The sequence below is a fragment of the Schistocerca cancellata genome, chromosome 2, assembly GCF_023864275.1.
Source record: "Schistocerca cancellata isolate TAMUIC-IGC-003103 chromosome 2, iqSchCanc2.1, whole genome shotgun sequence".
Lineage (NCBI taxonomy): Eukaryota > Metazoa > Arthropoda > Insecta > Orthoptera > Acrididae > Schistocerca > Schistocerca cancellata.
In genome coordinates, this window is record NC_064627.1 from 43,654,828 (window position 1) to 43,667,112 (window position 12,285).

Consider the following 12,285-nt stretch of genomic DNA (forward strand, 5'->3'; position numbering starts at 1 on the left):
AAAATCCACATCCACGTCAACCGGTACCACTTGATTCCGCGTAAGTGACTGTGAGGTGCAGCTTGACGGCATCGTCTATCGTAGCACCGAATTTTTCCGCAATGAGTCCTGCGGGTTCTGTCAGCTGTCCCGTGACTGGTAAACGGTATGAGAGTCTTTCGCACGCGAAAGTGATTCCCACCTTTCAACAATGTGGATGTGAGGGGTGTATCATTTTTATGCAAGATGGTACTCCTACGCACATATTGCACAACCACTGAAGCCACTACTGCAGAGACATTTCGGAAATGCTAGAATTGTAAATAAATTATACACAACTGCAACCAGTCACTTTTTCATTAATAATGCTTTATTACATTAACCGGTTTTCGAACCCTTTCAGGTTCATCTTCAGATGATTTCGGGAGAATCCAGGAAGTTACATCACTACTGGTAGTAGCATAATGCTGGGTGCTGGTTCTACGGCAGAAAGATGGGTCACACTTTAATGTATCGCCATTACTATACCTTATCTTTCGATATCGATGTAAATTTAGTTTTTACTTACTGCGACAGTATAGGCGGCTTTTTTCGTATCTGTCTGCCTCCATTTTGATATCCAGAACACTTTAACAGTGACACTTTACCAGCATCCAGCATGCGCTTTACAACTGTTGCTTATAACAAAGATCTTGACAGAGAGATATGGCATAAGCCTACTTTGTACAGAGATGTAATTTGTTGTTCTTTACATGTGTTAAAGTCGATATAGGGGCAAGGTTTTTCATTAGAATGTTGATAACATGAGAGCACTAGAGAAAATAATAATAAAATACTACAAGAATAAATTTCAGGTGATCTGTTATGTTATTTCTATTTGTATGTTACAGGCAGGTTTCTTTTTTTTACATGAATCCCAAGGAATCAATATACAGAGTTATTGGTTCTGCAGTGAGGTGCAGTTGTCTGTATGACTAGGACCTGTATATTTAAATTAATAACAAATCTTCAGATGAAATGTTGGCTTATTTCTGTTGTTACGTTAACGTGATCTGGAGTATTATCAAGAGCAGATTCTGTTTATTTTAGCTAAAGGTATATGTATAAGAGTTAAAGTGTTTGTAATGGATTAAAGCTGTTTGAATGGATGCACATGGATTCATTTAAAAAAAAAAAACCTGCCTGTAACATACAAATAGAAATAACATAACAGATCACCTGAAATTTATTCTTGTAGTATTTTATTATTATTTTCTCTAGTGCTCTCATGTTATCAACATTCTAATGAAAAACCTTGCCCCTATATCGACTTTAACACATGTAAAGAACAACAAATTACAACTCTGTACAAAGTAGGCGTATGCCATATCTCTCTGTCAAGATCTTTGTTATAAGCAACAGTTGTAAAGCGCATGCTGGATGCTGGTAAAGTGTCACTGTTAAAGTGTAAACTAATATAGTTCGTGTGAAAGTGTTCTGGACATCAGAATGGAGGCAGACAGATACGAAAAAAGCCGCCTATACTGTCGCAGTAAGTAAAAACTAAATTTACATCGATATCGAAAGATAAGGTATAGTAATGGCGATACATTAAAGTGTGACCCATCTTTCTGCCATAGAACCAGCACCCAGCATTATACTACTACCAGTAGTGATGTAACTTCCCGGATTCTCCCGAAATCATCTGAAGATGAACCTGAAAGGGTTCGAAAACCGGTTAATGTAATAAAGCATTATTAATGAAAAAGTGACTGGTTGCAGTTGTGTATAATTTATTTACATTAATATACAGTCACGGTTCTAAAATATCCGTAATGGATAAGCATAATGCTAGAATTATCAGCCGCCATTTCCCTATAGCCTGGACCTGGCCGTCCAGACCACCTCATCTTAATCCGTGTGACTTCTAGCTGTGGGGTTATTTGCAATACGTTGTGTCCAGTGCTCGAAATACTACCGGAACTCACTGAGGGCACGCATTGCGCAACGCATTCTGAACGTGGGCCCCGAGACGCTCCTGTCTGTTGTGGAATATGGTGTTTCTCGAACTTGGGGCCGAGCAGTGTGTCAGCAGTGCACAAGTGGCAGCATTACTGCATTTACTAGGCAATCTTGTATTTTAATAACCGCTTCAATTTTGTGTCGTTTGGTTTGCGCTCTCTGTAGATTAGTTCAGACGTTCTTTGCACAGTTTTTAGCATGGATAGGGACTGCAACTGCTGTGTTCGGATGCAGGCTGAGTTGGCATCCCTTCGCTCCCAGCTTCAGGCAGTGTTGGCTTCGGTCACACAGCTTGAGGCTGTTGCCAATGGGCATCACTGTGGGGGTCCGGATGGGAGTTTGTCGGGGACGGCCAGCTCGTCCCACGCATCCCCCGATCGGACTACGACTGTGGTTGCCCGGGATACTGCCCGCATTGAGGCTGATCCCTCACCTGTGGTAGAGTGGGAGGTCGTCTCAAGGTGTGGCAGGGGGCGAAAGACATTCCGGAGGGCTGAACGGAAGGCCTCTCCAGTTTGTCTGACGAACCGGTTTCAGGCTCTGTCTCAGGCTGATACTGATCTTCAGCCTGACATGGCTGCTTGTCCTGTTCCAGAGGTTGCCCCTCAGTCTGCAAGATCCGGGCAGTCGCAGAGGGTGGGCTTACTGGTAGTTGGGAGCTCCAACGTCAGGCGTGTAATGGGGCCCCTTAGGGATATGGCAGCAAGGGAGGGGAAGAAAACCAATGTGCACTCCGTGTGCATACCGGGGGGAGTCATTCCAGATGTGGAAAGGGTCCTTCCGGATGCCATGAAGGGTACAGGGTGCACCCATCTGCAGGTGGTCGCTCATGTCGGCACCAATGATGTGTGTCGCTATGGATCGGAGGAAATCCTCTCTGGCTTCCGGCGGCTATCTGATTTGGTGAAGACTGCCAGTCTCGCTAGCGGGATGAAAGCAGAGCTCACCATCTGCAGCATCGTCGACAGGACTGACTGCGGACCTTTGGTACAGAGCCGAGTGGAGGGTCTGAATCAGAGGTTGAGACGGTTCTGCGACCATGTGGGCTGCAGATTCCTCGACTTGCGCCATAGGGTGGTGGGGTTTCGGGTTCCGCTGGATAGGTCAGGAGTCCACTACACGCAACAAGCGGCTACACGGGTAGCAGGGGTTGTGTGGCGTGGGCTGGGCGGTTTTTTAGGTTAGATGGCCTCGGGCAAGTGCAGAAAGGGCAACAGCCTCAACGGGTGCGGGGCAAAGACAGGACATGCGGGGACCAAGCAGCAATCGGTATTGTAATTGTAAACTGTCGAAGCTGCGTTGGTAAAGTACCGGAACTTCAAGCGCTGATAGAAAGCACCGAAGCTGAAATCGTTATAGGTACAGAAAGCTGGCTGAAGCCAGAGATAAATTCTGCCGAAATTTTTACAAAGGCACAGACGGTGTTTAGAAAGGATAGATTGCATGCAACCGGTGGCGGAGTGTTCGTCGCTGTTAGTAGTAGTTTATCCTGTAGTGAAGTAGAAGTGGATAGTTCCTGTGAATTATTATGGGTGGAGGTTACACTCAACAACCGAGCAAGGTTAATAATTGGCTCCTTTTACCGACCCCCCGACTCAGCAGCATTAGTGGCAGAACAACTGAGAGAAAATTTGGAATACATTTCACATAAATTTTCTCAGCATGTTATGGTCTTAGGTGGAGATTTCAATTTACCAGATATAGACTGGGACACTCAGATGTTTAGGACGGGTGGTAGGGACAGAGCATCGAGTGACATTATACTGAGTGCACTATCCGAAAATTACCTCGAGCAATTAAACAGAGAACCGACTCGTGGAGATAACATCTTGGACCTACTGATAACAAATAGACCCGAACTTTTCGACTCTGTAAGTGCAGAACAGGGAATCAGTGATCATAAGGCCGTTGCAGCATCCCTGAATATGGAAGTTAATAGGAATATAAAAAAAGGGAGGAAGGTTTATCTGTTTAGCAAGAGTAATAGAAGGCAGATTTCAGACTACCTAACAGATCAAAACGAAAATTTCTGTTCCGACACTGACAATGTTGAGTGTTTATGGAAAAAGTTCAAGGCAATCGTTAAATGCGTTTTAGACAGGTACGTGCCGAGCAAAACTGTGAGGGACGGGAAAAACCCACCGTGGTACAACAACAAAGTTAGGAAACTACTGCGAAAGCAAAGAGAGCTTCACTCCAAGTTTAAACGCAGCCAAAACCTCTCAGACAAACAGAAGCTAAACGATGTCAAAGTTAGCGTAAGGAGGGCTATGCGTGAAGCGTTCAGTGAATTCGAAAGTAAAATACTAGGTACCGACTTGACAGAAAATCCTAGGAAGTTCTGGTCTTACGTTAAATCAGTAAGTGGCTCGAAACATCATGTCCAGACACTCTGGGATGATGATGGCATTGAAACAGAGGATGACAAGCGTAAAGCTGAAATACTAAACACCTTTTTCCAAAGCTGTTTCACAGAGGAAGACCGCACTGCAGTTCCTTCTCTAAATCCTCGCACCAACGAAAAAATGGCTGACATTGAAATAAGTGTCCAAGGAATAGAAAAGCAACTGGAATCACTCAACAGAGGAAAGTCCACTGGACCTGACGGGATACCAATTCGATTCTACACAGAGTACGCGAAAGAACTTGCCCCCCTTCTAACAGCCGTGTACCGCAAGTCTCTAGAGGAACAGAAGGTTCCAAATGATTGGAAAAGAGCACAGGTAGTCCCAGTCTTCAAGAAGGGTCGTCGAGCAGATGCGCAAAACTATAGACCTATCTCTCTGACGTCGATCTGTTGTAGAATTTTAGAACATGTCTTTTGCTCGAGTATCATGTCGTTTTTGGAAACTCAGAATCTACTATGTAGGAATCAACATGGATTCCGGAAACAGCGATCGTGTGAAACCCAACTCGCATTATTTGTTCATGAAACCCAGAAAATATTAGATTCAGGCTCCCAGGTAGATGCCATTTTCCTTGACTTCCGGAAGGCGTTCGATACAGTTCCGCACTGTCGTCTGATAAACAAAGTAAGAGCCTACGGAATATCAGACCAGCTGTGTGGCTGGATTGAAGAGTTTTTAGCAAACAGAACACAGCATGTTGTTCTCAATGGAGAGACATCTACAGACGTTAAAGTAACCTCTGGCGTGCCACAGGGGAGTGTTATGGGACCATTGCTTTTCACAATATATATAAATGACCTAGTAGATAGTGTCGGAAGTTCCATGCGGCTTTTCGCGGATGATGCTGTAGTATACAGAGAAGTTGCAGCATTAGAAAATTGTAGCGAAATGCAGGAAGATCTGCAGCGGATAGGCACTTGGTGCAGGGAGTGGCAACTGACCCTTAACATAGACAAATGTAATGTATTGCGAATACATAGAAAGAAGGATCCTTTATTGTATGATTATATGATAGCGGAACAAACACTGGTAGCAGTTACTTCTGTAAAACATCTGGGAGTATGCGTGCGGAACGATTTGAAGTGGAATGATCATATAAAATTAATTGTTGGTAAGGCGGGTACCAGGTTGAGATTCATTGGGAGAGTCCTTAGAAAATGTAGTCCATCAACAAAGGAGGTGGCTTACAAAACACTCGTTCGACCTATACTTGAGTATTGCTCATCAGTGTGGGATCCGTACCAGATCGGGTTGACGGAGGAGATAGAGAAGATCCAAAGAAGAGCGGCGCGTTTCGTCACAGGGTTATTTGGTAACCGTGATAGCGTTACGGAGATGTTTAACAAACTCAAGTGGCAGACTCTGCAAGAGAGGCGCTCTGCATCGCGGTGTAGCTTGCTCGCCAGGTTTCGAGAGGGTGCGTTTCTGGATGAGGTATCGGATATATTGCTTCCCCCTACTTATACCTCCCGAGGAGATCACGAATGTAAAATTAGAGAGATTAGAGCGCGCACAGAGGCTTTCAGACAGTCGTTCTTCCCGCGAACCATACGCGACTGGAACAGGAAAGGGAGATAATGACAGTGGCACGTAAAGTGCCCTCCGCCACACACCGTTGGGTGGCTTGCGGAGTATAAATGTAGATGTAGATGTAGATGTAGATGTAGAAAACGGTGGACAGCATATTGAACATGTCTTGGCGACAGTCTCAGACAGTATGAAACTGACGAAATTTTGCTTTTTGTGCTTGTTGGCCTCAGGACAATTAAAAACTGCGTTATTTTTCTTCTTGTATTGTTTATGGCCACAGGACAAAAACCGATGTCACTTTGCTTTTTATGTGGCTTTCGGTCTCAAGCCAACTAAAAACCCATTTTTCAAACAATGGAAAATCCAGGATGGAATGTAACTGTGGTGTCACCGCCAGACACCACACTTGCTAGGTGGTAGCTTAAATCGGCCGCGGTCCATTAGTACATGTCGGACCCGCGTGTCGCCACTGTCAGTACTTGCAGACCTAGCGCCACCACATGGCAGGTCTAGAAAGACGGACTAGCACTCGCCCCAGTTGTACGGACGACATTGCTAGCGACTAGACGTACGAAGCCTTCCTCTCATTTGCCGAGAGACAGTTAGAATAGCCTTCAGCTAAGTTAATGGCTACGACCTAGCAAGGCGCCATTTGTAACATTGCATGTATCTTAATGAGTCTCACTTGTATCATCAAGATTGCTGTATACCAAAGGATGCATAAATGTTAAGTGTTCTAGTAGCTACGTTCTTTTCTTTATCGCATTCACTAATTATCCCGTTCCAGAAATCACGCCAGTCGGCGTGTGTGTACGCGTGCCTTTCTATCGGCTACCCGTCACTGTGGACTGGCTGCCTTGACAGTCCACAACAGTAACAATATTATGAGAAGGAAAGTTGCTACTCACCATATAGCGGAGATGCTGAGTCGAGATAGGCAACAGACACAAGAAGTCAATTGAAAAATTCTGTGAAAGAAAAAGTGAGGCAGGGAAATACAGAGCTTGCTGTAATTCTGGGAGGACTTACTTCACAACTGCAACTACTTGATGTATCGATGTTACAGTGAAACAACGAAATCTGGAGAATGACGACTTTCACCAGTGAATGTCAACATTCACATAGTCGCATAGTGTATGTCCGAAATATTTGCTAAATACCCTTATTTCTGACTTACACCGGTAAATGTTGACATTCGCCATGCACTAATAGTGATGTTGAACATGTTGGAGATTTATATTTTCTTATCCGTTATTCAGTCGCTATAAAACGTCACAAGGGTGACGTAACTTTTTCGCCTCTCTTTCTGAAAGGAATGACCAAGCATTTAAAATACACAATACATTCTACATGAGAAGAGAAAATAATACTTATAAAGAAATTACTTATGTGATTCAAATCTTATTTATTGCCACAACTTAAACTATTATGACACTTTGAACTGCACAAGAGTCCCTTGCTTTTACAACTGCATTTATTTGTGGAACACTTCCTTTTGCAATGACAGCGTGTGTAGCTTTGTCCCCCGCTTCTCGAATTAGCTGCAGCTGCTTCTCTCAGCGACATTTCGTGAAAAGAACTCTTATCTATGGACAGTAACTTTTCTTTACAAATTACGAACTGATTACGTGTATAAAGTTGCTTGAGGGTACCATTTTTATTTGCCAGTTTATGGAAGTCGGAGTCTTCTCTTCCAATAACAACCGCTAACACATTGCGGCTATCTGTACGACCATGGTCGATACCAGGAACTTGTATTCGTACATTGTCACCAATTTGAGCAGGAGGTTCGTAACATCTTTGTTGCTTGCAGTAGAAGATTTTCTTTCGCGGCCGCTCTTTTTGTAGAAATCAACTCGTGTTTTTCAGACAGAATTTGATGTGATGACGTTGTAGGTTGCAGGTCCTCTTCAATATTTTTCTTTGAAATATGGTTTTCGGTATGACCACCGCTCAATTCTTTTTATAAGCATTAACAATTTCTTCAAGCTGTTCTTCGGTTTCAGAAGAATGGGCAATTTATTCGAATTGTTCTTCAGTTTCAATATTTGCGATTTGTTCGCCAGGCAAAAAAGACGATGCTATGCCTCTTTCTGCTTTAACGCCAAACATGGCTTCATAAGGACTTTGGCGTATTCCTTCGTGGTATCTAGTGTTCTTGGCAAACTGAACAAAGGATAAACCATCTGACCATTTATTTGTATACGAGTAGTTATCGTTCATCCATGCAGTTAGCATATTCTGTATATCCTGATTGGCCCTTTCAACTGAGCCTTGTGTTTCACTGTGACGAGGCTGTCCATGAACTATTTTAACATATTTTCACATAGCGCATATTTCGGATATGATTTGATTACTAAATTCTCTACCATTATCTGAGTGCAATATTGCTGTTGCACCAAATGTTAAAAATATTGAAACAACGTGATGCGCTACTTCTTCAGCTCTTTTAGTTTTCAGAGGTCGTAGCTGGACAAACATAGTTAAATGACCTTGATATACCATTATGAACTTATATTCGCCATCTATGTTTGACTGCAGATCTATCACATCAATTTGACCTCTTAAGTTTAATTCAGAAGTAACCATTGGCTTCACAACAATAGCTTTCTTAGGTGCACTGTGTTTCATTTGACACTGTTTACATAAATTTAAGTACAACATTACAACTTCATATGTAATATTTTTGTATTTAACTTTCAACTCTTTAAGCATACATGTTTTTCCTCCGTGGCCTATTCTGTTGTGAGTTTCATATACTATACTGTACAATTCTTCATTGGTAACATAATACTGTATGTTCGTTTCCCCTGGTTTTAATGGTACAATTAACTTCTCTTAATCATTAACTTTTAAAACATCAAAACTTTTTAATGGTCTGTAATCCAAAGATGTGTTGCATTTAATTTTAGCAAAAACCACTTCAGAAAGTATTTTAGAATACTTTTCTTAAGAAAAATAAAAACAATTGTCTTCTCGTTTACCCGCAATTAATGCATTTTAACTTTTCATGAAAAAGATTACGATTTACTGCGGTATCCATTTAGTATAAATTAGGGTATCGGAAAAAATGAAGAAAACGTTGGTCGCGTTATCAAAGCTTGCATAAGACTGACAAAGCTGAATGACTCCGAGGACAAAGGATTTGGAGGGAGAGAGCCAGTCGCTTGTTTTTTGACTCTTCTGTTTTGGACCTCCACCGGAGCATATCTGTGATTGTCGATCGACACACACCGGAGAGGGTCTGAATGCACAACAATGTAATGAAATATTCGATCTTTCACCGTCGTATTTGGTATCTGTTGACATTCACCGGTGAAAGTCGACATTCTCCAATTTCGGTCATTCACGGCAACGCCGATATATAAACCACTTAAAGTGTTCGAGAGAGAGGAATGGAACAAATGGATGAAACCGAACAAGAATTCACGCCGATACGGAGCTTTAAAACGACCTACAATCAAAGAAGTCTGTCAGTGGATAATACAGACGTGGTGTACAGTGAGAGAAAACAATATTGTTAAATCTTTTAACAAGTGCAGCATAAGTAACGCTTTCGATGGCAGTGAAGACCGTCTCATGTACGAAGAGGACAACGATAACGACAAAGAGGAAGAATAAGAAAGTTCACATGACGATTTTCAGGGATTTTAAAGGTCAGTTCGATTTTTTTTTTATTCCGATTTTGGCCGTCTAGGGACCGCGTTAAACAACTATTTTTCAATGTACATTTCTCCTATTGCGCTCCTTCTCTTTTCTCTTCTGCCAATATGTCTTCATCCTCTCTCTGTGCTGCTCCCTTCGGTCTTCTGTCCACACTGTTCCTCCAGTTCTTCTCTTCTTCACTTCAAATCCTTCAAAATGTTGAATTTTGTCTCTCATTAAGTCTCTGTTGGTTATATCATCTTCTCCTATACCCATCTCCTCTAAGTGTGCTTTGACTTCTTTGAACCAGGTGATTTGGGTTCTGGGGTTCTTGTCAAAAAACATGAATATTTTCTTTGTCAGCCTTTCATCATTCATTCTTTTCAAATGGGCGTAAAAGCTTACTCTTCTCTTCCTCATAGTATCTCCCACTTTCTCAATTTTGTCATAATTCTGAACCCCCATGCCTCATAGAAATCAGAGAAATCATTAAAAACCTTAAGAACAATAAAGCACCAGAACTAAGAATTCTTTTTTTAGTCTGGCTTTGCAATGTAATAATAAAAATGTTTGTTTGTATTTTGAATTGCTTAAAAATTAAGGTGGTAGCGTCTTATAGTCCGTAAAATACAGTATGTAGCTTGTGATGGATATTTAGTCCAAGATATACCATTGTTGAGCGGTAATGATTGGAGAGGGAGCCTTGGACTAAAGTGGTCCGCATTCTATCTCCGCTGCAGTAGACGTGCAGTAGTTATTTAGTCTAAACAGCAGGTGCGACAGTGCCGGCCTGCACGTAGCGCCTGTGGCTTGTGGGACGTCCGTTACGACGCGGCCCCCCCGCTCTCTCTCCGTCTGCCCGCAGCGCCCACGGTGTTCTTCGCGTGCAGCGCGCTGGCGTCGCTGCTGTTCCTGCAGCTGGCGCGGGACTGGCCGGCGCTCGCCGCCGCCTGGGACGCCGTCGAGAGGCGGCTGGAGCCGCGCTACGGCTACCCCAGGGGCGTCGCGCGCCGCTGCAGGCTCGTCACCGCCGCTGTGCTGCTCAGCGCTCTGGGTACTGCGCGCTGCCCGCCGCTCCACATTAGATTAGATTAGATTTACTTTCACTCCAGTTGATCCGTAGTGAGGAGGTCCTCCAGCATGTAGAACATGTCACAAAAACAACAGTACATGACAAATATTTACAACTAAAACAAATAAGCTAACGTACCATTCCACAGGTCCCAAGTAGAATCATCGTCATTTTTTAATGAACACTATATGAAAGAGTCATTTTACAAATTCTAATGCACTGAATTTAAATTAAAAAAGTTTATTTATTTATTTATAAGGTAATAAACGTGTAATACAACTACTATAATACTTATTAACAATGAACACATTACTGCACTGAAAGGGTGCAGAAGTTATATTGTACGTACACACACACACACACACACACACACACATATATATATATATATATATATATATATATATATATATATATATATATATATTACAGGGTGAGTCACCTAACATTACCGCTGGATATATTTCGTAAACCACATTAAATACTGACGAATCGATTCCACAGACCGAACGTGAGGACAGGGGCTAGTGTAATCGGTTAATACAAACCATAAAAAAATGCACGGAGGTATGTTTTTTAACACAAACCTACGTTTTTTTAAAATGGAACCCCGTTAGTTTTGTTAGCACATCTGAACATATAAACAAATACGTAATCAGTGCCGTTTGTTGCATTGTAAAATGTTAATTACATATTGTAACCTAAAGTTGACGCTTGAGCACCACCCCTCCGCTGTTCGATCGTGTGTATCGGAGAGCACCGAATTACGTAGGGATCCGAAGGGAACGGTGAGCCAGCCGGTGTGGCCGTGCGGTTAAAGGCGCTTCAGTCTGGAATCGCGTGACCGCTACGGTCGCAGGTTCGAATCCTGCCTCGGGCATGGATGTGTGTGATGTCCTTAGCTTAGTTAGGTTTAATTAGTTCTACGTTCTAGGTGACTGATGACCTCAGAAGTTAAGTCGCATAGTGCTCAGAGCCATTTGAACCATTTTGAAGGGAACGGTGATGGACCTTAGGTACAGAAGAGACTGGAACAGCACATTACGTCCACATGCTAACACCTTATTGGTCTTTTTCACTGACGCACATGTACATTACCATGAGGGGTGAGGTACACGTACACACGTGGTTTCCGTTTTCAATTACGGAGTGGAATAGAGTGTGTCCCGACCTGTCAGGCCAATAGATGTTCAATGTGGTGGCCATCATTTGCTGCACACAATTGCAATCTCTGGCGTAATGAATGTCGTACACGCCGCAGTACATCTGGTGTAATGTCGCCGCAGGCTGCCACAATACGTTGTTTCATATCCTCTGGGGTTGTAGGCACATCACGGTACACATTCTCCTTTAACGTACCCCACAGAAAGAAGTCCAGAGCTGTAAGATCAGGAGAACGGGCTGGCCAATTTATGCGTCCTCCACGTCCTATGAAACGCCCGTCGAACATCCTGTCAAGGGTCAGCCTAGTGTTAATTGCGGAATGTGCAGGTGCACCATCATGCTGATACCACATACGCCGACGCGTTTCCAGTGGGACATTTTCGAGCAACGTTGGCGGATCATTCTGTAGAAACGCGATGTATGTTGCAGCTGTTTGGGCCCCAGCAATGAAGTGAGGACCAATGAGGTGGTCGCCAATGATTCCGC

The 12,285-nt window shown here is 43.0% G+C and overlaps 1 protein-coding gene across 1 annotated transcript in view; it reads left to right on the forward strand.

The window, feature by feature from the left end:
- The window catches only part of LOC126150576 (gustatory receptor for sugar taste 64e-like), a 181,937-nt gene that overhangs the window by 42,223 nt on the left and 127,429 nt on the right, over positions 1–12,285 (forward strand). Inside the window, exon 4 of the mRNA XM_049915885.1 lies at positions 10,429–10,617. Coding sequence (XP_049771842.1) covers positions 10,429–10,617 — 189 coding nt within the window. The remainder of the gene's footprint in view (positions 1–10,428; positions 10,618–12,285) is intronic.